This window comes from Crotalus tigris, unplaced genomic scaffold (assembly GCF_016545835.1).
Source record: "Crotalus tigris isolate CLP2741 ecotype Arizona unplaced genomic scaffold, ASM1654583v1 scf7180000024450.1299024, whole genome shotgun sequence".
Classification (NCBI taxonomy): domain Eukaryota; kingdom Metazoa; phylum Chordata; class Lepidosauria; order Squamata; family Viperidae; genus Crotalus; species Crotalus tigris.
In genome coordinates, this window is record NW_024100619.1 from 529,697 (window position 1) to 557,454 (window position 27,758).

General features: G+C 40.1%; 1 protein-coding gene across 1 annotated transcript in view; it reads left to right on the plus strand.

The window, feature by feature from the left end:
- Window positions 1-688: 688 nt before the first annotated feature.
- The window catches only part of MOB2 (MOB kinase activator 2), a 152,394-nt gene continuing 125,324 nt past the window's right edge, over window positions 689-27,758 (plus strand). Inside the window, exon 1 of the mRNA XM_039332155.1 lies at window positions 689-963. Coding sequence (XP_039188089.1) covers window positions 947-963 — 17 coding nt within the window. The 5' untranslated portion in view covers window positions 689-946. The remainder of the gene's footprint in view (window positions 964-27,758) is intronic.

Consider the following 27,758-nt stretch of genomic DNA (forward strand, 5'->3'; position numbering starts at 1 on the left):
CCAAAGCAACTTCAGCACCGCTTGAGCATCATTAGCATTGTCAAAATTACCATCAGTCAATTGCAAAAGGTAGCTTTACTTGGAAGAGCTTGAATTCTATGAGGATAACTTTAACTCCATCAAACATCTTCTGCTTATCTCAGGTCCTTGGGACTCCATAGCTGGATAATAATGCCAAATCCGGTCAAAACATCTGGCTGACTGTGAAACTAACCATAATAATTCTATTCATAGTTACTCAGAAGTAAACCTGGCTTGAGTAAATACGTACCCCAACTTTTGTCAAGTAAGAATAAAAAAGATAAAACCGCTATTACACGTAATTTCTCTGTAGTTTCCCCTTCTGCAACTTGCTCTAAATCGCGCCTGCCGAGGAAAAAAAACGCACACCCTCGCACAACTCAGTAGCTATCCCCCGCTTTCTCTTCTTCCAGCAGCCGGTCTCGCACTTCGCGCCTTGAAGAGGCTTGGATCGGACTCCATTTCCCATCTTTCCTCAGGCGCGCTTGTCCCTTCCGAGTTGCCGTAGCCGGGCGTGGGAGAGGGAGGGGAGGAGAAAATGTTGGAGGAAAGGCTGTGTGTTTACTTCCGGCCACCCTGAGAGCCGAGGGTGTGTGTCGCTCGCTTACTTCGGCTGGTTGGCTGAGGGGACCCGGCGGGCGCTGCCTTAGGGGCGGGAACCCAGCGGAGCCGCCCGGAGGGAGGGGGGGGGGAAAATAACGGCAGTTTCGGACGGCGGCAGCGGCGACGCGGAGGAGGAGAGCGGGAGTCAGGCGGGACAAGGTCCGCGTTGGGACCGGCACCCATGAGTCACCTCCGAGGCCATTGCGGACGGTGAAGCGAGTTCCTCAAGCAAGCAGGCAGGCAAGGACGTAGCCGGACCCGCCGCCTGCTCGCTCGCCCGCCTGGCCCAGCACCGCAGCGGCGCCTTGCAGGAGGCGGCGTCATGGACTGGCTCATGGGGTGAGTAGCGCTGAGTGGCTTTTAGGGCAGAGGTGATTCTGCCCTCAATTCTCCTCCTCCAGGGATGCCCCTGTTCGCCCTCTCCTCTTCCTGTCGTGGACTTGGGTGTTGGGGAAGACGCCGGGTCAGTTAGGCGCGCAGAAAGTTGGAAGTTGTTCTTGGAGTCGTGTGTGGCAGATGCCTTCTTTCCCCTTCGGCTTGTTTTATTCTTCTCCCATCTCATCTCTCCATTTAAAATCATGGTAGCTTGTAAAATGGAAGGGGATGAAATTTTGTTCCATCCTGTGGGTAGATGCAAATGTATTTGCATAGAATTGAAAGTCCATAAACAACAATGAAAGTTTTTACCGTGGTTAACAATTGTTCACTTGGATGAACTTCTGAGCTTGGGGTGCATCCTTTACATAGCAGTTAAGCCTTTTGAGTTTTTAAAGAAATACAAGCAGGGGACGTGCTCTATTCCTGGGGAACTTGTGAGTGTGTTGGGGGGGATAGCAAGGTGTGGTTATCATAGGCACTTTGACCATGACCATGACCTGGCAGGAAATTTCTAGGAATTGCCAGCGGTGAGAACATTGGCAAAAGACACGAAAGGGTGTGGTGTGAGTGAAATACACAGTCCTTACTTTAATCTGAGTAATAAATGGCTTCCTGCGGTGGCTAGTATATTTAAAGTTTTCTGAGCAGTGAAAAATATATTTGATCAGGTATCATTAACCTACCATTTTCTAAATTAAAAATACAGAGCATTACAATAGTTGTTTGGCATCCTGTGTTGCTGGAGACCGAGTCCAAAACAAGTAGTAATATCTAGTTGAGATGAAATATGCTGTAATAACAGACTCCTGACTACTGATGCTTTAAAAAACAGTTTTAAAGAAATAGATACAATGCATGGAAAGAGTAGAAAAGGAAATATTTTTTAAAAAATTAATGGAGAAATGTATTTCAACCTGTCAACTGTCCAGAATATTCTTGTTAAAATTGGATTATTAGAAGGAATTTAATATATACATATTGCCTCAACCTATTGATATTGTAATAATTTGAGTTTAGAGAATATCAGTCTCACTTCTGTCAAGTTTAGGTTTTGGTCTTTCCTGTTGCACTTTAACCCAGTTTAAATGTGTATGTTAAAATGTTTGTTGTATGTTGAAAGGTTGAAGAGGAAGACCTTGACAGAGGTTAAAACCAATCATTGCCCAATGAAAAGAAAAGCTCAGTGCATTGGGATTGTAATAGTCTAATTATACAAAAGACAAAAAGTAGACAGTAGCATCCTATTACTTTAGAGTTGATCTTCTCTGGTGATGGTATGCTGGCTTGACTAAGTGCCTCTGTGTACAGTAATTGTATCTACATTCTTGATTTCTATAATTTATAAATATTAGTGCTTCCAAATGCATTTACTACTGTAAGTAAGATGTTCTTCAAAAGGTCTTTAGGTTTATTCAGCAATTTGATTCTGTGCTATTCATCATGGCTTAATGACATATTTTAGAAAAAATTACAAGATTTCTGCAATTCTAGGTCTAACTAGGAAAAAAAAGCATTCTTGTATGTTATAGTAAGTTGAAAAAAGTACTATCCTGTTATATGTTATATGGGAAATTGGCTGTTGACCAATTGAGTAGATGCCCATATAATTAACAGAAACTGATTGGATACTATGGTGTTGAAAGGCTGGCAGCACCAATATTTTCTTGTTGTAATCAATTAGTCAAATTTATCCTTATGATGTTAAAACTATTCTCTCCTTAGATGCATGAGTATTTCATGATCTTGAAGCCTGTTTAAATGTATTTCTCTTGTAACTCAAAAGTATTTGATTTTTGCTGATAGTACATGATACATTTTAATACTTACTTGTATTGCTTATCTTATTTCTACTTACTATGATTTCTGCTTGGGTTGTTTTGGTTTCGAAGGAGAAGAATAGAAGTTACACATACTTTTTAAACAACATATGATTTCTTAAAGGAAACAGATTACGGGAACAAATCCTATCTGCATTGTTAAATTTAGTTATCTTTTTCAAGAGAAAGGAAACTTGTGAAATTTCTGATTTTCCTGTAATGCTGTTGTATGTTAATATCTTTAAGATGCATTTTCACTGGAACATATTTGGTGTTAACTTCCAAAAGCATTTATCTTATAGCTGACTTAGTACTTCTTTCTGTCAATCCTAAATATAATATTGGAATGTTTTATAATTTTGTAGTAAAATTATAAGCCTTCAGTAACAAGAATAGATTAAATTTATAACCAGGAATACTTGTTTCTTATTTTTGGTTTTCAGTATTCCAAGTTGATCTCCTAAGTTCTTCTAGGAACTCTATGCCTTTTGAACTTTTGTTGAAACTCTGTATCTCAGATACCTAATTTTCAGATTTAATGCTTCTAGACTTTATAAGCATAATTAAAAATATCTGCTTCCTTCTTTTGACTTGAACTTTTTGTGCCTTTCTTTTTTAGAAATAAGCATAAAATTTAAAATAGTAATAGGAATGGAATGTGCATAGGAGAGAATGAGATGAAGTTTTCAAACACTTGTGATAGTGCTTCCAATCTCTTAATAATGAGGGTGTACTCTACATAAAATCTAAGAAGGAGAAGATCAAAGCTTAATGACATATAGCCGGTGTATTTTGCATTGTTCAGAAATATTTTGCTTCAATTATATATACCTAATAAAAAGAAATAATTTATTAATGAATAATATAATGATAACTAAGCCATAGCTCTCATAAGGACCTTGGAGGATATGAGCTATTAAAAGTATCATAATGTGACAATCAGAATTTCTTCTAATTATACAAGATAAATATCCTATACATTGCTGCTGAACAGTTCCATATTAAAATTACTGACTATGTGGGCAAATCCAATTGTAACAATTGTAGTACCCTGTGCAGTAAATCTCGCCTTTTAAACCGTAGGAACGTTTAGTGTGGCTACTATGCATAGAAAAAATAATTTGCAGTTTTAATTAATATCCAGAAGTATATCTGTTCTTCCCTTCATTTTGATACAATTTGTTTGAAAGTTTTTTGTATTTTTTGCAAAAAAAAAAAAAAAAGATTTCTCTGAAAGGTAGGTAGTTTGTTGCTTTTTTAATTGTATACTGTAGTCATAAATATGCCTACCAGGAAACAATTATAAAAGAACACAACTGTAAAATAAACCTGTGCTTCTGAATATGACAAATGTATGATTATACTATTATAGGAACTGCTGCATGTAACAGAAGCAAGTCTCATTTTTGAGATATTTTAAATACAATTAGCCTAAGAGCATGGGTTGTCAGTCCTCTGGGACAGATTTGGGGGTGCCTGAGGTAGTGACTTAATGGAAAGGAAGAATTGATCTGCCAGTAGTATCCATTCCAACAACAAACAGTATAACCATAACATTTGGATTATATTAGTTCATTTAGACAGTCCCAAAGGCAGTTGTTAGGAAATAGGCCCATTTCTAGATTAACATTGCCATTCTATGAATGTTTATCTAGCATCCTTTTTTTTAGTAGTTATTAGCAACATAGTTTAAGAAACCTTCACACAAAGCTAGGTTTAAGAGGCATATTTTTAGGCAATGTTTAGTTACCAAGGCTACTAGTCATTGATAAACTCTGTTCATTAATTTCTTTGATCTGGAACCTTTAACATACCTTAATGACAGCAAATTTTCATATACTAATTAACTACAGAATACTTTTTCTGACCTAAGTATATTATTAATCTGTAGCATGTTCAATTAGTCTAAGAATGTTTATGAAGAACTGTATATCACAAATTAGAAATTGTTTTAATAAAGTTGATATCTCTTTAACAGTAGCAAATTAACCAACAGTTGATATTAAAGGAATTTCTGGATTCTTTTTTGCTTTTGATTTTAATCAGACATTCATTTCAAAAAAGGAAAGTAAATCTTGGGACCATATGCAACTGAAGAACTAGTATGTTACAATTTGCAATACAAATAATAAAATCTATAGCTATATTGTCTTGCAGTATTGCTATTATCATTGCTGTACTTCAGTTATGCTATGCTATGCTCTGCTATAGTTGGGATGAAATTGCTTGCAGGAGGTGCAGACTTTCTTTTTCATCCTGCAACTTATGGATTCTTAAGTACATTTTGAAAGTGTTTTAGGATCTAAATGGAAAATAGTCAATCCTTCATCAGCTTTGTCAGTGAAAACTGCTTTAATGGAATTGAACACTTAGCTTGTCCTATATGTATGAATAGTACATATCATTTAAATAGTGCATAGCTAACTAATGAAATTTGATTTGTTTCATTCATATTTAATTACATTCATTTTCCCTTTTTTAAAAAAAAAACTGTTTTAAGATAAAGTGATGATTTGAAGTCCTAAAACAGGTTTTCCATTCACACTTATATTGAATTTTATAGCACTGTTCTGTCTGTTCTTGAACAATCTGATATTTCTTGAATTGTTCATCAGACTGTGAATAATTTACAGCTGCTGCTTCTTTACATCATTTTGTTCTAAGATAGTCATTTATCTTTAGCATTTTTTCTACTTCTAAATATGCCTCCGGGCATCAATTTCCAGCAAGAGCAGGGAAGCAACATGTAATCCTATGTCTTGAAAGGAATTTCTTTGGTTGTATTTCACATACTTTTCAAGTAATAGAAACAAGTTCAGGCAATAAAAATAAGAGTAGAGCTCACACCATAAATTTCCATTTTGTAAGTTGCAATGTGCAATAAGCAAAGAGCCAATCATTACCTCTAATGAGGAAGCTTTTAGCATGGAATATAGCAACCCCTTTCTTGTTTACCTCTCATGGAATTGTGGATTTTTTTCTCTGGGTCACTAGTTTGTCCCCAAATTAATATGCTTAATGACATTCATCATCCCAAATCAATCTGCTGCAGGATGAAGACCCCCTCATTGAAGGTTGTGGATCATAATCTACTACTGCAGTCCAATAACTATATATACATACACACACACATGTATACAGGAAAATAAAGAGGAAGATGTTTATGGGCTATAGGGAGAAATGACGGAATTGTAAATTATACTGTAATTGCTAAATGCACCTACAAACATTCTTACTCTTAAAAACTTCACAGTATTTAAATTTTCCTCCTTGATGACACCAGATCTTCTACACCAGCGGTTCTCAACCTGTGGGTTGCGACCCTTTTGGGGGTCGCACGAGCTTTCACAGGGGTCGCCTAAGACCATCAGAAAACACATATTTCCGATGGTCTGAGGCAGGGCTTGTCAACCGCCTTCTCTCCCTCCCTCCCTCCGCTCCACCTCACTTGTTTGTGGAAAATATGCTGCTTGGCGGCAGTCTGCACGAACTCTACCAAATGTGCCCTGCAGGGGGCACATGAAAAGTGCAGGTGCAGAGCAAGTCCCCGCCCTCCCCAGGGACTCATTGTGCAGCAACTGGATTGACTTCTTCTCGTGCACGCAGGTCAGCGAAGGGGAGGCCGCTGCAGCACCCAACTCCTGCCTGTCAGCTGGCGACTCCCGAACTTGCGCCAGCTGGCACAAGAGGGAGGGAAGGAGGAAGGGACTCTTCCTCCTCTCCTAAGCTTCAAAGCACGATCGGCTTCCCAAGGGCGCCACAATCCTCACGAAAGTGGGGGAGGGAGAGGAGAAACAAAGCGGGCGAGAAAGCTTGCGGCGGGCTCGAAGGAGCACCTGTCAGCGTTGGTGACGAGAAATTCTCCACAAACCCAGGAAAGGGTGGAGAAAAGGAGCCCCCTTTGGGAGGAAACCGCTACCTTCTTCTCCTTGGCTTTGCGCTCTTCTGTTTCTTGGCAGCCGGGCTGCCAAGCCTCTGCTAGCTGGAACTTCCTTTCCTTCCCTCCCTCTTGGTCTCTTCCTCCTTCCTGCCCTCTCCCATTGTCCCTTCCTTCCTTCCTTCCTTCCTTCCTTCCTTCCTTCCTTCCTTCCTTCCTTCCTTCCTTCCTTCTGCCTCCCTCTTTGTCCCTCCTTCCCTCCCTCTTTCCCTTTGTCCCTTCTGTCCTTCCTTCCTTCCCTCTTGTCCAGGATCGGGGTGAGCCTCTACAGCTGATCCGCGCTTCTGCAGCTGTAGCTGCTCTCCTTGGCTCCTGCCCAGCAAACTTGCTCGCTAAAAAACATGCCGCTTGTTAATTTAGCAGAAGTGCAAATCAGCTGTAGCCCGGCGCTGATCCTGGAGCTTCTGCTAACTTAGCAAGCGGCATGTCTTTCAGCGAAGCTGGGCAAGTGAGCTGGGTGGAGCTCTCTTCTGTCTCTGCCTGTGCACAGGCAGATTTGCCCGCAGCAAAGCCCCCAGCCACACTGGCCGCCTATCCCCCTCCCCTTGTCCCTTCCTGGGCACGGAGGGGGGAAGTAAGGAAGGGACGAAGAGGGAGGGAAGTAAGGAACAATGAGAGAGGGAAGGAAGGAACAATGGAAGGGAGGGAAGGAAGGAAGGGACAAAGGGAAGGAAGGGAGGGAGAAGGAGAGGGAGGGAAGGAGGAAGAGACTAAGGGAGAGGAAGGAAAGGAAGGAAAGAAGGAAGGAAGGGACAATGGGAGAGGGAGGGAAGGAGGAAGAGACTAAGCAGGATTTGAAGGAAAGGAAAGGAAGGAAGGAAGGGACAATGGGAGAGAGGGAGGGAAGGAGGAAAAGACTAAGCAGGAGGTGAAGGGAAGGAAGGAAGGAAGGAAGGAACAATGGGAGAGGGAGGGAAGGAAGAAGAGACTAAGCAGGAGGTGAAGGGAAGGAAGGAAAGAAGGAAGGAAGGGACAATGGGAGAGGGTGAGAAGGAGGAAGAGACTAAGGGAGGTGAAGGAAGGGAAGAAAAGAAGGAAGGAAGGGACAAGGGGAGGGAAGGAAGGCAGGCACCCACCCCAATCCCATCCCAGAGACCCACAGATTCCCCTCCACAGGCACTCTGCAACATGTGTGATCAGCTGGCCATGCCCCCTGGCCATTGATCACGTGATCCCGGGACACTGTGAATGTCATAAGTATGAATCAGTTGTCAAACATCCGAATGTAAATCACATGACCCTGGGGATGCTGCAACAATCATAAGTGTGAAAAATGATCATAATTCGCTTTTTCAATGCTGTTGTAACTTCTAACAGTCACTAAGCGAATTGTTGTAAGTCGAGGACAACCTATACTTTCCCATTTTTTTTCCTTTTTTTTTGGGTCAAGTTTTTGATATCCCCCCGGCCAGCTGGATGGGGGGTTGGGGGTCATCACAACATGAGGAAGGTTGAGAACTACTGTTCTACACTTATTTATTTCTGCAGAAAAATCTTAAAACCGGCTAGATATTTGCTAGTATCTTGTTGAACCATCTAGAGCAGACATGTCAAACACAAGGCCCGGGGGCCAGATGCGGCCCGCGAAGTGGTTTCATGTGGCCCGCGAAGCCATCCTGGAAACAGTGAAGGAATGGCCCCCGCTGCCCTGGCCCAGGCCGGCCAGGAGCCAATATACAATTTTGTGGTGGCCATCTATGCTGAAATGCATTCAGTCTTAGCTCCACAAGGCCGAACAGAAACAGCGAGGAACCAGCCCCAGCCCCTGGGTGCATGCTGGGGAGGTGTCACCCTTTGTGAGGAATGAAGAAATGCAACATGTCTTGGCGCTTGCCCCGGTCCCACCTCCTTCTGCCAGAGACCCTCAGATCTGTCCCAGTCCTGCCTGCCCAGGCCCCCACAGGCACCCTTGACGCGAATGATGTAGAGCTGGCCGTGCCTACCCAGTAGGCCACACCCACTCCATCCAACCCACCCAGTAGGCTGCACCCACCCTGGCCACACCCACCCAGTCCCCCAAGAGCAACTGCAGTGCTGATGCGGCCCTCAGTGAAATTGAGTTTGACACCCCTGATCTAGAGCCACGTCAAGTGATGTGTCGCAACTTGTTTTGCATTGCCGGAGCTGGGTTGGACGCAGCTTCTGTATGATGCAGCCGGCCCGTGGACTGGCAGTTTGACACCCCTGATCTAGAGTACTTACAGATTTTCTTTGAGAGGGATAGAAATAAGTCAAGTCTTAGTCCTTTAGCTATAAGTAGTGGGAAAGCCATTGCAATGCCTTTCCTAATTCTTGGTTTTTCTTCTGGAGAGAGAACTACATAGTTCCTTTCTTTGCTCTTCATACATAGCTTTTGATTGATAACCATTTCCTGCTCCCTAGCCTTGTTCATGAATAGGTCCTTATAAAGAAGCAGGCTATAGCTCATGTGGAAGATTCCTTGGCTCAGAAGAACTGGTTGTCTGTAAGAGATATTGCCTGTTTCTCTCATGGTAGGGCAGCTGTTTCCAGTATGGTTTGTCTCTTCAGTCAATGGTCAATCTTCCTTCGCATTCTCTTTTATTCTCCTATCTCGGATTTTTCACAATTTGAATGGCTGTAAAACACTTCTTTAAAAACACATTTATAGTTTGGGGTTGGTTGAAAACTTCCTTGTTAATCTATTGACATTTTTCATTTGATTGGTACAATTTCCGGTCCATTATTTCAGATGGGTACATTCTGAAACTGCATGGGGTTATTGATTGATTGCTAGATTATACTTCTACCTTGCTTTAATCAGATGATTCTCAATGGCTTATATGCTGTATAAACAAAAGTTAAAGCATCCTTGGTGAAGTTAAAGCCAGTCAAGAAGAATCATAACAAGGGTAACAATAACCTCAGCCTCCTCTCCCCTCCACACAAGGGAACAAAAAGATAAACAAAGAATAACACAGGAAACAAAAAGCCAGTTGGCATCAGGTATAAACTCAAGAAAAGGCCCTCCAAAAGAACTTCGTTTTTTAACAGTTTCCAGAAGACTGACAAAGAATACTGTGAATTTATTTTAGAAGAGGTAGCCTTTCTATAGCTATGGGCTATGTTTTGTGGTATTCTTGTGGTAACTATGATTGCAGTAGGTGGGGCAATGACATGAGAACAAATAGATTGGTGAGGCAGGAAAGTGAGAGAATTTTTACCTACACTGTTTCGTTCTTTTAGAAGTGCTCCATCTGGTTTTATGGCTGCATTGGATGTGAGAGTATTCAGGTATGCCAGTTAACTAAAGAATTTGACTGTGTTCCAGAATAGTAAAAAATACTACACATTTATATGCAACTATATTGTTAGAAGAAAACAATCATATGCAATATTACAGCCTCCATATTGTTTTTTCATCATCACCATTTTAGCCATTGTCTATCCACTGCAGGATGAAGGCCTTTTCTGCACGTAGAATATTTTTCCCAGATGTGCATTTTCTCTGCTGTGTATAGAAGTGTTCATATAGTTGTTAAAGGTTAATATTAGTAGAAACAAAGATAGTGCCAAGTTTAACTGGAAGGTTAAATGTTAATTCTCAGTCTGAATACAGAGATGAAAACTTCTAGCCCTGCTGACTTTCAGCAATGTGGTCATAAATTGCAGAAAATCATAGGTAGTATTTGACTTATAACCAAAATTTGGACTGTAATTTTCATGGTAAGTTTTTTGTGACAGAAAGTAGCAGAAAATCATAGGAAACTGTGATCATGTGACTGCACAATGCTACAAACTAATTGTAAATGTGAGATAGTTGCCAAGCACCAGAATTTCAGTCATGTAACTGTGAGGGCGGGATGATGATCATAAGTTCTCATTTAGACTATAACTGATTTTTATGAAAGATGTTATTAATTTGAACCATTGTTAAGTGAACAGTTGTAAGTTGAGGACTACCTTTACAAATTATAGGCTATCTTCTTCTGATTTACCCACTTGGGTTAATTTAAAATGTATTTTGTACATGTGCACTTATCGATGTATGTTTTATGTCTTTGGTAAGATAATCCATAGGAGACTGTCTGGATAATGGAGATAAACCTATTGTGGCTGTCAAAAATGTATGTGGAACAGCATGTATGGGATGTGTACACTTCATTCTGTATATTTTTAATACAAAGTGTTGTATATTGTGATGTCATAGTCAATACAGATTTCATATTAATGTTCTTTAGATTTGATTGTAAGCAAAGAGGTTTTCAGATTCAGTGCACTTAAAATATTGAACAAAACAATACTAGAGATATAATTCATATTCTAGGTATAATTATTACATTGGACAACAAAAAATTTGCTTCCTGAACACTTTTGGGTGTGTCTTATAGATTTTTGGCTACTAATCATGCAAATACCTTGTAATTTAACATTCAGGGTACCATTTTATGGAAATTTGTTTTTATACAATGGCAGTATAGACACTTTAGTTTTGGTTGGCTATCTGAATGCATGAAGGAAACATATGAAGGAACTATTGTTGAAGCACATCCAGTGACCAAGTACAACTGGAATAACTGTGGAGATCTAAAAGTAGTGGCTCGGCTGCTTGGAATGCAGCTCAGATATGCCAAGTACTGTTGTTACATATGTGAATAGGACAGCTGTGCAAGAGTGTCACATTACATTAAAAAGAAATGTCCACTCCAAAAGAATTTGGTTCCAGACAGAAAAGCATGGCACAGGAACCTCTCGTTGACCCAACAAAGATATTTTTGCCCCTGCTTCACATAAAACTCGGACTGATGAAAATTTTTGTGGAAGCGATGAACAAGGAAGGTGAAAGTTTTTATTATTTGAGACAGATATTTCTGAACATAACTGATGCCAAGTTTAAGGAAGGCATTTTAGTTGGTCCACAGATCAGATACATAATCAATGATGAACAATTTAAAGATCTGTTAGTGGGGCCATAGAAGATCACCTGGAAAGCATTCAAGGATGTCATTGAGAATTTTCTTAGCAGTTACAGAGCATCAAACTACATTCAGCTGATTGACAAATATGTTACAGTATACCATAAAGTGCAACATGTCACTGAAGATTCATTTCTTGCATCCCTACTTCAGCTTAATTCTTGCAAATCTAGGTGCTTTCAGTGATGAATATGGTGAAAGACTTAACCAGGACATTGCCACAATGGAAAAACAGAATCAGGGCAACTGGAATCCATCAATGCTGACTGACTGTTTGGACACTGTAATGAGATGCATTGGACTCTTAAGTACAAATGAAAATCAGCAACAAAACACTTTTAGCTCTGTTAAACTCATGCAGCATGTCAGAAACATTGTGCAAGTAAATATATTGTCATTAAAATTTCATATTTCTCAAGATTCTTATGTGATACAATCATTCTGAAATTGTATTTGTGTTCAGTTTGAAAGGTTCTATCATAATCACCAAAAAATTGTTCAGGGAGCCAAACTTTTGGAAGAAAAATGGTTATCCTGTGTTATTATTTGTGTCATTCTTGAATCTAATGGATTCTGGCAGTATTTTTTTTAGACTCTTAGACTAATATGGCTCTCCTCCAACAATGTCATTCCTGAATGCAGCATGACTTTGTACCAATAAAACTTGGACTTGCTCTCTTTCTTCTCTCACATTTATACTTATTCCATTCTGTGCTTTATCAGTTACTATATTGATTTGTTAGATCCCTTTTTTCTAATAATATATTGATTATTAGATCTATGTTAGGTAATGTTAGATAAAATTGGATAACTCAGAAGCTGAGTTGAACACCTGGTGATTCCATGAACATGTTTATATTATTTTCATTATGACAGTACAGAAGTGATTGTTACCATTTAATGAGATGTTAAAAATTTCATATTCTAATTAATAGCCAGGTCTGAATATACTTAGCTTTTCGATAATAGGTTAAGATAATGCTATGTTACTCCTCATTTTTAAAAAATAGATATTTAAAATTGGGACATTTCTCCCTTGTAAAGTAATGGAATGCAAAGTCTGATATGTTTTAAGGCCAGTTTTGTCTTTATATTGAGTTACAGCAAAATAATGGTGTGGTTTTGTTAAAATAAATACACAATAGGTTAATACGATGTAAATTAAGAAAATAGTAGCCTGATAAATTATGAATTTATGAGATTCTTAACTTGCACACATTATTTTTAAGAAATTCTTAAAGCTCTTGCTGTTACATTATTTTAAAAATCATGTTTATTGTTTATTGAATTATTTATTCTTTTTCTCAAAGCAAGCATTTTTCTTGTCCCAAAGGTGCTTTTTCAAGAAGTAACTAACTGGACTTCGTTTTTCTTTGAAGACATTTTGCTTCTCATCCAAGAAGTTTCTTCAGCTGTGACTGGGAATGGGAGGATTTATACTCCTTGCAGACAGCTGGTTATTTGCATTCTTTTAGAGAGTCATTGAGGCCACTTGGAGGTTTATCTGTGTGCTCAGGATCACCTGAGTAGTGCAAATGGGCGTGGAGCCTTCTTGGAACTGCTGAAAGGACTGTGTTGTAGACTGGAGATACATGATGTCGTATCCCTCCCCATCTGTTGAGAGAGGGCTGTTCAGTTTTGAGATAGATAGCCTCTTTGACTCCTCTTTCAAACCAGCCGTCCTCTCTGTTTAAAACATGGACTTTGCTATCTTCAAAAGAGTGGCCTTTGTCTTTTAAATGCAGATGGATTGCTGAATCTTGTCCTGATGGGTTTGTTCTCCTATGTTGTGCCATGTGTTTATGAAATGGTTATTTTGTTTCCTCAATGTACAGATCTGCACATGTCTTACTGCATATGACAATCATGACCTGGATGACAGAATCTCCATAGATATTAAACATTTCCCTTGTTTTGCAGTTCTTTGCATCTACACATTATCTCCAAACATGTGATTTTATACCAGGTACTTTCAGTAAAATAGCTAAAAGTCATGTAATTTTTTTTTTTTTTAGATTAGCCAGTTGGTATCTTCTAAACAGTATGTCTGAGACTTACTTTCTGACCCAAAGCTAATCACATTACTGCAAATGGGATATAGTTCATTGAATTGATTCTTTATGGGAATCTTCATAGAATCAGAAATGGAAGGGATCTTGTGGAAATCTAGTTCAAACATTGCCCAGGGCAGGAATGCGCAAGCCATCCCAGACAAACGACAGTCCAATCTTTGTTTAAAAACCTGCAGTGATGGAGCACCCATGACCTAGGAGGCAAGTTATTATGCTATTTAATATTTATTCTGTGGTTAACAGTTTAACTATTATAAAGTTAAAGGTTTCATCTACATGAAGAATGCTTCTAGAATATCATCCTAGTTCTGAGGGATAACTTGATCTTCTTTTGTAAATACTTCATTGTATATTCCTCCAAGGCAGAAAAATGCAGTGTTTGAAACAGGACACAAACAGGAAGTGCTCTTCACAAGTAGAAATTACTAAAACTGAAAGAAAATTGATGTAACAGTGTCGTAGCTACAAGTTTTCAAATTTTAAACTCTGTGAACTCTATGGACATCAGAATACTTTTATGACTTGTACGAGGTTGAATAAATAACAGATTGTTTTGTTTTATCTAAACTGTGAATTTTTATAGCTATTTGAATGAAAAAAATTTACAGAATGCTAGATAAAAAATGATAAACAGTATTAAGGGCTTAGTCTGTGACATACAGGACAAATTAATAATGTTAGATGAGATGATATTTACTGCAAACTAAAGGTCAGCTCATGCATATCAACATTATTAAGTACTCTGTCACAGTGTAAAAATAAATCGACCCAAAGAATTTCTAAATTGCTTCCTCTACCCATCTTATACAAATTGTTGCATTTTAAATCCTAAAAGATTTGAATTAAGATAACGGACATTGTGGCAAAATGGCTCTTTTAATGCAGAAGAATCAGTAACTATTCTTTTGATTGATACAATTTTATTTTTGTCTCTCAACAGTTGCGTTGTAGAAAACCACAGAACTGGGTGCTGTTTTTAACAATGTCAGTGGATTCTGTTCTTTAGCTTAATCTATTCCAATTCTAATGGGATGTACAAAAGATTGGGGCTGGAAAGATCCAGTGTGATATAGCAATTAAGGAACTGGAATACAAATCTGGAGACCAGATTCAAGACTACCCTTGGGTGTAAAAGCTCTATGATGACTGGGCTAGACTTTTTCTCTCTTTACCTCTCTACATTGCAAGATTCTATTATGGCAAGAAAATGAAGGGAGAACCCTATAGAAGTCAACTTGAGCAGTTGAAGAAAATAATTATACCAATGTTTATATCTAAATAAATACAATTTTTCAAGAGTCTTCTATCATTACAATATAAATTACATTCATGCAGAGTTTCCTGATTTGAAGTACTTTCATGGCATTGCAATTACTTAAATAACATGATCTAAATTAAATATTGGTATTTATACATTGCATGAATTCCTAAGTTTCTCAGTTGTTTCTTGCATGGAGTTTGTTAATGTGGTTTTCAGTATTCCTAAAAATAATATTGCTTTTATGTATTGTGTAGTACTTCATTGGGAAATAAAAATCAATTTAAATTTTTAGTTATTTAGTTCAAAAAATTAATTGAAAGCTTCTAGTTTTGATAGGCTAAGAACTTCATTTAGTGTTATACAGGAGACTAGGTTGACTTCAAGGAGTTTTAGAAGAGTTAATCCCATGACAGTGCTATCACAGCTTCAATCTGCCACCCAAACATAACATTACAGTATTGATTGCATCTGTGTAACCCTAAAGTTGTAAAATACTTTTTTACTAGCTACCTGTGTGGAAATATTATTTTATTTAAAGATACAATTACATTTAAAGTGATACTTGTCAGTAGGCAGACAAAAACTTTTATGTTTGGAAATTAAGAAAAAAAAGTTCTGCCTAGAGCAGAGGTCCCCAACCTTTTGGGCACCAAAGACCGGTTATGTGGAGAGAGGTTTTTCTGCGGACCGTAGTGTGTGTGGTTTTGTGTGCTGCCTGCATCCTGCAGATGGGGCTTTGCTTGCTTGTGCAGACCAGTTGCTGGCATGCCACAACCTGGTACTGGTCCACGGACTGGGGGCTGGGAACCTGTGGCCTAGAGGACAAAGTTCTTCAAGACAGGGAACACTATTTTTACAGTGGAGCAATGTTTGCTAGAAAATACTTGCATGTTTTTTTATTGCTAGCACATAAAGCTTGAAATTATAATTATTAAATTTGTAACCACAATAATTATAGCAAGGAGTGGGGGTAAAAATCATTTTCAAATTACAGTTCTATATCTTTGGCCCACCTCAGTTCTACCTGCATTTTCCTAAACAGTTATTTTGTGGCACAAGTTGATAACATATTTAGTATAGTATTGCTATCCAGAAGAGCCAAATCTGATTATTAATATATTTTAGAAGGTTTTTAAATAAAAAATATAATATGTCTAAAAAAAATCATCAGGAGTTGGCAGCTTTTAGCCATCTTTGGCTGATTTAAAGGAAGGTCAGAAGGATAAAATTGGTGAGGACCTTTGATGGGAGACCACCTTGAAAAACATCTGGAGAGCTTGAAAACATGTCCAGACAAGGGAAAGGGCAACCATTTCCATGTTATTGCCAGGTAAAGAGCATGGGATTGTCCCTGCAATTATCTGGATTTGCATCCATCTTGATAGTTTACTGCTCCCACTGATGTCTGATCTGAACAAGCTAAAGAGTATCAAGTATGAGCAGTATTACCATGAAATATTAAAGTTGTACACTAAATTGCAAATTGAAAAAAAACTCTCAACAAAGCAGAGGTTAACCTCTTGCAAATGTGAGAAAATTATCATGACATATCTATGATTTCATGATTTATAAAACAGGTGACCAGAGTCATCAAGCTGGAGTTGATTTCAACTTGAAGAAAACTTTTCATATAGTAAGTGGGAAAAATTTACTAGTTCTGTGTAGTTAATTCAGAAGAATTTATCGTATCGAAATAGGCTTTTGCTTTGTTTTTTTAATGGAGGCTAGTTGAAGGCTTAAAATGGTTGCTTTGCTATAACAGGGGCATTGTGTTTGACTCAGTTACATCTCACTGCTAAAAAAAGAGAAAAAATGTTATTTTAAAATGACGTTAATATCATAATGGCTACCACAGATACATAATTTGTATCCCATCAGCTGTGTATGATAATTCACATTGGCTTAATCAACCCACCATGCCATTAGCTTGGGATAAAATCCTTCCTTGTATGCAGGATTTAACAAACAGCTGTCATGCAGGTTATAATGGCTGGTAGGTTGTTAAGCTTAATGGATCATAATTCAAAAGCCATGTATCCAAGCTAGACAGCCACTGTTTTATTTGAACAATGGGTCTATATGTTATATTGCAAACTGTCTTTGAAAGTCAGGGATTTGCAAAATTATGGCAGTCATATTACTTAGAATATAAGTGACTTTCAAAAAATCTTATTTGTATACTGCTGCCATTGTTGTATAATATTATTTTAGCTATTCAAGAAGCTAACTCTGGTTTCTAAGGAGGAAAATGCTATTTCACTTTTTTAAAAAATATACTGATATTATATGATATAAAAATACAAAATAATGTACCGTATTTTCCGGTGTATAAGACGACTTTCTAAAGCCTGAAAATCTTCTCAAAAGTCAGGGGTCGTCTTATATGCAGGAATATACTGGTAGCTGTTCTTTGAATTTAAAACCAATCTGCCCCCTAGTGGCCAGCCCTATTTTTTTTACAGAAATAAGCACTAACAGGACAAAGCTTTCTAGCAGCAAAGGAGCGCCTATTGTGCTCATCTATAAACAGAAATTCAATATTGTACTGTATTTTCTGGCGTATAAGATGACTTTCTAAAGTCTGAAAATCTTCTCAAAAGTTGGGAGTCGTCTAATACGCCCAGTCGTCTTATACGCCGGAATATACGGTATTTTAATACATGTGTTTTAATGAATAGAATTTCAGCTGATGTTGCATTATCATTAGCGAATAGAATAACAGAGTTAGAAGGAAACTTGAAGTCTTTTAATCCAACTCCTGCTCAACATAATAAAAAAAAATCATGAAATCAAGTCTGGTCACATGGTGACTGCATAATAACTGCAATGACTTATGACAGAAATTCTGTGCTTAGTTGTGGTTAAGTGGGGACTATCTCCGCTTTCTGTAAATCAAGCTGTCTTCTGCTTGGTTTTTTATGCATGTAGAAAAGTGTCTGCATATATATTGAGATTTTTAAGTTTCAGGTTTTCTCTCTTTAGTTGAAAAATCTTCCTTTTGTGTAATGCTTGATTATTAATTATATCTTCTCACATTGTTTAACAATTCATTTTCTCTTGATACTCTTACAAATTATGTTTAAACATAGATAGTACTACAGATAACTTTACGAGTCTATTGCCTATTCTGTTGTTTATTTCTTAAACTAATAGCGCTAAGACCCTGAGAATACAGGAAAGGAAACCTGTTAATCTAGTGTAAAATTTTAGAGAGAATAATTTTAGTTGCTGTAGGAAGTTGAGCAAATGTCATTGGGTATATTAGCACACAAAACCTAGCTTCTGATTAACCATGTTCTCCAGCATGAGAATGGATAATCCACGGATGGGTTTCCTGCTGTCCTTTTACCCAATAGACTAAGTCTGAGAGTTTGCCATGCCTCCCCCTGGGCCATGCTGATCCAGTTCCGACTTAGTCTGGCACCCAGCAGGACACGTTGGTTCCCTCTCAGATCGTAGCAGGTCATATTATCCGTGAATTATCCTTTCTTATCCTTGAGAATATTTACTTGTAATTCCTTTCCTTCATTTCTCCTCAGGAGTTTAGAATAACCTCCTTCCTCTCTCCCTTCCCCTTCTGAGCTAACGAAGCTCAAAAACAAAACAAAACAAACAAACAAAAAAAACCCAACAGCAGCCTATCTCCCTTCCCCTTCTGAGCTAACGAAGCTCAAAAACAGCAGAATAGGACAGCGCAGCCAAGCCGCGGCTCCACCGATTGACTCAGCTGATCGGCGGACCTCTGCAGAGCTCCCTAATACCGACAATCAGCTGGGCTTTGGCCCGAAGATGTTCGGACTCCCCGGCCTGCCGCGCGAACAGCAGCCACCATTTTAGGAGCCGCAAACGGCCGTTTGAACTGATAGATCTTCCTCTGAAGCTTTTTTTCTTCCAGTCTCCATTTGCAATGGAGAGGTAGAGAGACAGTGGGGGGGAAGCACCAGGATCTATCATCAGTCGTTGTTAACAACTGCAAATTGACAATTTTAATGTGCCTTAAAGTGGCCTTGCTATCGCCTCAGACATTGACAGCCGCCATTTTGAGTAGAGTTTTTTGGCACCCTTTTTCTTCCAACCTCAGTCTTACCTTCATAACATCAGGGCCCAACTGTTCGTATTGCCATAGGTGTTCAGGGCTATAAATAGACCTGACATCTACATTTGACATTGCCTCTGGCAATTTTCTGTGACTTGGAAACACAAACCCTTACACAATACACTGTGATTCACAGTAGACTTATCAGGAGCCCACACTGTCTTTACCAGTCTTCAACAATTAACAGACCAGGCCTCACTCCTATTTCTATTGAGATCAATTCTCAGTCCTGTACTGAAGGATCTTCAATGAAATGGCAGAAGACAAACAACCACAGATTGCCCTGTCTGCTACCAGCTCTCCAAGTAAAAAGAGGCACAAATCCTCCAAATTGGAGGTGGCAGGGAAGCTGAAAACAAAGGCCAAAGCGTTGTCTAGCAAGGCTCTATCCAAAGCTGCCGAAAAGGAGGCCACCAGGAGGCATTTGGCCCTAGAGAAGCAATTTTCAAAGGCCCAAAAGGAGACTCCAAGGGAGACTCCTCTACCTTCCGCTCCTACATCCGAAGGTTCCCTCTTCGATCCTCAACCAGCAATGTCAATTCAAGTCCACAGACCATTATCCCCAGACGTGGAGTCCGGACAGAGACCCATCATTCCTATGGTTCCAGATCCAAGTATCAGTTGGGTATCCCCTTCGCCCAGTATTCAACCAGGGCCTTCAGCCACATTCACACTCACTGCTGCTGGTCTCTGTCCTGATATCCCTCAAACAGTATGGCCAGAACAGCTTCAAACGCTGATCACTCAGGCTTTGGCATAGAGTATTGCTTCATTACAGAGATCCAAACCGGCATCTTCGGCTCATTTACACTCTGAACCCCCGGAATATGCCTACTCCATTGCCTCCGATCATTCATCTTGAGATGGGGAGTCATATTCAGATGCTGAGGAGATACAGGACCCACCACTGTCAGAGGACGAGGAAACACCTCAGGAACCCTCTCCCTTCGTGGATTTGTTTGATCCCACATTATTCAGATCCCTTCTATCTAAGGCCACCACAGCAGCCAAGATTGCACCCGACCAAGAACCACAACCCACCCCTTCCACCAGTCAAACTCCAGATCCTCTGTTCTCCGAACCTACCGTGACCCAAAAACACATACGTGTCCCCCCGTGTCTTAGTGCTCCACCTGTTCCAGGGGTCACTGATAAAAAACTTTTTAATGTGGCTCCGTCGCTGACAGATCTATTAGAGGTCCCGGCAGTAGACACATCCTTAACTGCTATCTTTTCCCCTTCCACTGTACCAGATAATATGGCGGAAGCCTTGAGGCCGGAGGAAAGAAAATCAGAATTTTCTTTGCACAAGTCACATCAGGCATCCAGATGGGCAGTGAAAGCTTCCACTTCAGCATCTTTCTTTTCCAGGACTTCCATCATTTGGCTTCGAGAGCTTCAGGCCATGATTCCCCAGGAACAGGTACGGGCCCACCAAACCTTGGGTAAGTTGCTTGCAACGGCAGAATACACAGCGGATGCCACACTTCACGCAGCCAGATTTTCGGCCAGAGCAATTGCCGCTAATGTATCAACTCGCCGGCTGCTCTGGCTGAAACAATGGCGAGCGGACTTAAAGTCCAAGTGGCATCTGGCCACCGCACCTTACAATGGCAGTCACCTGTTTGGGGAAGCTCTCGATCCCTACCTGGTGGAGAACCGGGACAAGAATAAGGTGTTAGTACACCAGACCAGGCAGGCTAGCCCGTATTACCCGTAAACAGTCATTTCGCAACATTTTGGGGACAGAATGGTCTCAACCACCCTGTTCCTTCCCTCCCAGAGCCGATCACCAATCGGATTAATTTGGACCCAAACCCAGACAGCAATTTCAGTCAAAGTGGCCCTTTCGAGGTGCCGGGGGCCGTCCCTTCAGGAGGAATAAGTGACTCCAGGGAGGGACCCCCCATTGGTGGCAGGCTTTCCCTCTTTATTCACACCACAGACCTTTGGGTTCTATCCACCATAGAGAATGGTCTGTCACTGGAAATCCTATCCAGACCAGCGGATCGGTTCATCTCGTGCCCAAATCCCCTAAACCCAACCAAGAGAAACCTCATGAACGAGGCTGTAAATCACCTCTTGGAGACAGAGGCCGTGGAACCAGTCCCAGCCGAACAGATGGGGAAAGGCTTCTACTCCATTTCTTTGTAGTGCTGAAGGCCTCGGGAGGATGAAGAGCCATTCTCGATCTAAAAAGACTAAACACCTATCTAATTTACAAAAAATTCAAGATGCAGACTCTACAATTTATTCTGGCCAGCATCAGAAGGGTCGACTTCCTGACGTCTATCGACCTCACGGAAACGTACCTACATGTCCCAATCCTTCTCGAACATCGCAGATTTCTCAGATTTTGTTACAAACCCTGTCATTATCAATATAGAACTCTGCCATTCGGCCTGTCACCCACTCCGAGGGTGTTTACAAAGATCCTGACAGATCTAGCCACCCACCTGAGACTGGTTCCAATACGGATCCAGTGCTATCTGGACAACATTCTCATACAGTCCATGTCAGTTCAGAGAGCAAGGTTAGACATGGCCCTCACCATCGAGGTCCTTCAGAACCACGGGTTCTCCGTAAACTTCCTAAAAAGCCAGTTAGTTCCTTCCACTCATCTTCTTCATTTGGGGGCAGTCATACATACGAAACAGTGCATGGTCTACTTGTCACCAGAATGCCAGATCAGTATCCAGGCCCGGGTACGTCAGGTCCAACAGGACCGTGTGGTTCCTCTAGTCACCCTCTCCCAACTCTTAGGGAAGATGATCTCGTGCATCTCCATAGTACCATGGGCCAGATTGCACTCCAGAGTCCTGCAGTGGTTCCTACTCCCCTTTCAAAGGCGGAAACTCATCTCTTCCAACAGAAAAGTAGAGGTGCCACCTCAAATATTGAAGTCGCTCCGCTGGTGGACCTCCCAAATGGTAGCCAGAGGTTCCATTTTCAAGGAATCGACACAACTCACTCTCCCCACTGATGCCAGCATCTTCGGCTGGGGGGCTCATCTTCAATCCCAGTTGGCTCAGGAACGGTGGTCCCGACGGGACCTGAAGCACAACATAAACTGGTTGGAGCTCAGAACCATACACCTAGCATTACAGCACTTCAGTCACAAAGTGAAGGGGCAGCATGTTCTAGTCCTCTTGGACAACATAGCGGCCAAAGCCCACGTGAACCGGCAAGGGGGCACCTGGTCCGAGACACTCATGACCGAGGCCCGGCTGCAGTACTCCTGAGCAGAGACCAACCTCTCCTCCCTCAGGGCGGAACACATTTCGGGAGAGACAAACAAGCAGGCAGATGCCTTGAGCAGAGCAGCGGTGAACCACTCTGAGTGGTGTCTACATCCAGATCTATTCACAGAGATAGCGAATGGTTCAGCCACCCATCACTGGATCTGTTTGCGTCTGTGGTGAATTCACAACTCCCAAGGTGGTTCTCCTGTTTCCCATCTACGCGGGCGGAGAGAGTGGACGCCCTACACAGTCCATGGCCCAGGGACCTAGTATACGCATCCCCCCTCTTCCTCTAATGCCGGCGGTCATACGCAAATTATTACAGGAGAGGGCAGAGATCATACTAATTGCTCCGCACTGGCCGAGGCGTCCGTGGTTTACCGACCTCGTGAGTCTTTCCATCTCGTCCCCATGGAGGATCCCCCCAGATCGCATTGCACTCAGTCAGGGAGCACTTCAACATCCGGATCCACAATGGCTCCAACTAACCGCCTGGCAACGTCTGACTCAGGAGTCTTATCCAACGAGGATGATCAATATGATTCCGGCTTCGAGACGCCTGTCTACCAACAGAATTTATGATTCCACTTGGAAGAACTTCACCTGGTGTACCAGGAATCAAATTGATATTTCATCCATCACTATCCCTAGAATTTTAGAATATTTGCTGGACGGACCCGACAAAAGCCTATCGCCGAATACCATCAAAAGGCAAGTAGCAGCCCTGGCTATGGTGCTGTCATGCAACGATTCTTCTTCTTTAGCCCATCACCTGATAATTCGTTCCTTCATTAAGGGAGCGATCAACACAAAACCACCCACGGTCCATAGATACTCCTCGTGGGATCTTTCATGTGTATTACAAGCTCTTACTATGCTGCCGTTCGAGCCCCTTGAGACTTGTGATTTGAGACTCTTGTCCATGAAAGTAGTCTTTCTTGTGGCAGTGACACCAGTCAGATGCATTTCCGAACTGGCAGCTCTCTCTGTCAGGGAGGACCTATGCGTCTTTCGTAAGGACAGTATGATCCTTAGATTGGATCCATCGTTTATTCCTAAGGTAAACACCTTATTCCATAGATCACAAGAACTCATACTATTGAGCTTTTGCCCTCAACCGTCTCACGACCTGGAGTGCCAATGGCACACCTTGAATGTGCACAGGGCATTAAAGCATTACATCAAGCGGACTTCTGTCTTCCGCAAATCAGAAGCGCTTTTCATTTCCTTCCAGCCATCCTCCATGGGGCAGAAGGTCTCATCAGCGACCATAGGCAGGTGGATCAAGGCTTGTATCGCCAGGGCATACCAATCCCAGTCCTTATCCATCCCTAACTGTATCACTGCTCATTCCACCCGCAGTGCAGCAACTTCAGCGGTGTGGGTGACTCAAACGCCCATTGACGAGATTTGTTGGGCAGTGACTTGGTCGTCGCCCTCCCCATTTATAAGATATTACAAAATTGATAAATTTGCCTCCGCAGATGCCTTCTTTGGCCGAAGGGTGTTACAACGAGTGGTGTCGTCCGGAGGGACACATGCCCTGACTGTTTCCCCCCACATAGGGACAGAGCAGGCTTTGGTATGTCCCATCCGTGGATTATTCATCCTCATGCTGGAGAAGGGGCGTTGTCTTACCTGAACGCCTTTTCTCAGCATGATGATGGATAATCCACTCCCGACCATTTAGTGACTGTCACGTTCTGTGTCGGGTAGGGGAAACCAATGCGTCGGACTTCGTCTGCTGCTTCGCCTTCGTCGGAACTGGGTCAGCCTGGCCCAGCGGGAGGCATGGCAAGCTCTCAGACTTAATCTATTGGGTAAAAGGACAGCAGGAAAACCATCCGTGGATTATCCATCATCATGCTGAGAAAAGGCATTCAGGTAAGACAACGCCCCTTTTATTTATTTATGGTTTATTTCTGAACCAAGGACACTAGTTTGTTTTCCCATACATTTTACCTTTCCCATTTGATGACATTTTAAATCCAGTGCACTTTTAGAGTACTGATGTCTTAATGTACTGTTTCTGAATAGATTGTTCTTTCATTGAATGTACTGGATGGTTTTTAAATTGTTTTAATATTTTTAATCATTGTAAGGATATTTTATCTTTTGGGGTTTTGTTTTAATTTTGTAAGCCTCTCGGAGTCACCTATATGAGATTGGCAACTATATAAATCAAGTAAATAAAGTCCCTTCACTATCTTGCCCAGTGTCTTCTGATGGCTATGATGCAGAGTAAGTGTACAGATGTTCCTCATTTTTTCTTAGGTTTATTGGAATATGTTCAGCCTAAGCAAGAACATATTTTTGCCTCCACAATGAATTCATCTTGTTTTTTACCTGCAACACAAAATAACTTTATCTTAGTTAATAATTGATTAAAGGAGTCTTTCCTTATAATTCTTAAACTTTTGCTTTCTGTGGACCATGAATCTAAAACTCAAATCATGGTGAGGTTCATGCATGAGGGGCTAGTTCACTCAAGGCTGCAACACCCTAAATATTTCATACATTGCAGAAAATTGAGTCAAAAATAAAGATTATCTTAAAAAATATTGATTACTATTAAAAAAATTGTTAGCAGATCTAGCCTCCTCAACTATCTTTCCTAGCCAACCCTAGATGCAGCATTCCCTGCATAATATAAAAGTAATAGGATCTGGAAGTGTTGCAATGTTCAAAAAGGTTGGCCTTGAGGCACAACCTTCATGGTCTGGCTAACAAAGCACTTCTGTTGCCAGGAGACCCTCAAAGCTGGGTCAAAGTGAGCTGTTATTTTCTTCTCTTTCTGCCCATGTGCCAGCCTTACATCTGTGTAATGGCTAACACTTGCCTTGTTAGCAGCATACTCAGCTCCTACAAATATTGTTACGAACTGCAGAAAATCACTTGAAGACTAGCACGTTTGAAACTATTGAATAATTCAATCTTAAAATGCTACAGCGTGTCTGAAGAAATTGTATGCCAACAGAAGAGAAGATCTTCCTGAATATCCTCATCACCAAAGAAAATGATGGCAAATTCAAAATGCAAGTCGATCCCCCCCCCAAAAAAACCCCATACCAACCAGGGCTCCATTACCAAAGGAGCAAAATTAACCACATTTACAGACTATTTTACAGAGATACCGGTAATAAGAAAGCTAAGAAGGACCAGAACATATGCTCTCCATCAACCAACAACCAGATAAAGCAGATTATCACTAGACACACACTCTAGCAGAAAACGATATCCTAGTCAAGAAATTACCAAGGAGAAAACCATACTCTCATCAATATTGGCAGGGAAAGCAACTGTAACAAACAGGGAATAAATCTCACATTCACTAGCACTGATGATGTTACCTAGTTGGGTAGTGTAACATTTATAAGCAAACAAGGTCAGAGAATACCAAGGATTTCCCAAATTGTTTTCCTTTTGATGGAGTGAAAGAAAAAGTCTCTTTTATTTCTCTTTAAATGTATTTGAAGCCAGAAAATAATGAAGAAGTTTGAAAACAAGTGGGCTTCCAATTATGGCAATCTGTTTCTTGTGCAGATGTATGATGCACAGAATTGTAAATATGATGTTACTGCATCTCACAAGACCCTAGGCAGCTTCTATAATTGTGCAGTGCTGAGGAAAACACTTTTTAAAGCTTACCATGTTGATTAGCATTTTTGAACTGAAGAAACAATTGCACTGTATCTTCTGAGCTAAAAATAAGTTATTTTGTTTTTAAGGAATGAGTAGCAGGTTCTGCTGTGACACTGCTACTTATGTGGATGATCTTAGAATATGACCTTATTTGGTTCTCTTTAACTTGCTTATTTTGAATATGGTATATTTTATCCTGTGGTTACCCTTTTAATAGGCAAGTTTTCACAATTTTTTTTTTGTTGGTGACTTTAATTCTAGTGAGGAGGGTTCTCTGTTTTGCCAGACAAAATACACTTGATTTTTAAAAAATATTTTTTGTAGCACCAAACCACTAAAATGTGCCATACTTGTGCTAAGGCGTTTTCTCTCTTTTTATAATAACTATTATTAAATAAAAATATGAAAAGTTAAAATCAAAACTGCATAGAAAAACCATTTAAAAAAGAATACATGTGTATGTGTGTGCATAAAGAAAAGAGATACACAAAGAAATGGCAAATCAATAAATTACCAGAAATAATATGTTTTTTAACCTTAATAAATAAACCTACTCTAAATTCCTTTATTTTTAACAAAATAACTTCTAACTTCCTCCAAAAACGTAACAAAATATCTCTTTTTCCAAGGTTTTAAGGTATTCAAGGTTTTAGCCTTGATCAAATAAGCCAACTTTCTATTCCTTCTCTTTGCTTTTAATAATCTTGATCTTTAATCTCTTTAAAAAGTGCCCTAGAACTTCATTTCTTTTCATTTGCTCATGTCTTTTCTCAGAAGCTCCTTCAGAATTTTAACATGTCTCTTTTGTAAATTCAAAATAAGAAAGTTATCCAAGTCAGTCTTCTTATGTTTTTCTTTTCTAATTAATAGCATCAGATGGGATGGTTTCTTATACTTAATCACAAAATCTTAATATTGTTATAGAATTCTAAACAACCTACTAGATTCTTATAATTAATTTCAGAGACTTATTTCAAATCCATCTATTTTGATCTATTTTGTAACTTTCCTAAATTAATATTCTAATCTCCATTTTGCTGTTCATTCCAAAAGAAGACTTTTTTAAAGTCCTTAAATTTGCATAAGATTTATTTCACTAAGGATTGAAGGAAACTTACTCAGTGTAATGGAATTTGTCTTTCTGAAGGTACTTAATATCCACAATTTCCAAAAGGGATTAAGAAAGGAAGTATGTGAACCCAATATCCTTTTGAAAGGCATTGAACCACATCTTGGGTGAAGATGGCAATTCCTCGACTCCCAAAGCTTTAAACTCATCTAAGACTGCATTATTATAGTCTCCTTGTGAGGAGCTGCTGTATGGAGTGTGTGTGGTCTATCCCAAGTCTTCTCTTTGTCTGGAAAGAAATTCCAAGAAGCTGGTCCCTTCACTGGCTCCTTATTGCACCATAGTTATTGACTTTACTCCCAGCAGAGCTGTCTTCAGTTCCTCATTGCTTCCCCAGAATCTCAGGTGATAAGGTGTTTTCATTCATTGTAATAAACCTCTGGAAATACTGAAACATCCAAACCCTTTGGCTGAGGAATTCTGGGAGGAAGTCCACAAGTCATAAAAGGGCCAAGTTTGAAGACCCCTGTTCTAAGCAGTGCCACAAAATCTTCACATTATTTGACTGAGGCGCTTGTTAAATCTGTGATGATTCCTTTATTTACTATGTCATTCTGGCCAATTAGTTTTAAAGAGATATCACATTTGCTGATCTAACATTTTAACATTATCTCTGGAATTATTTC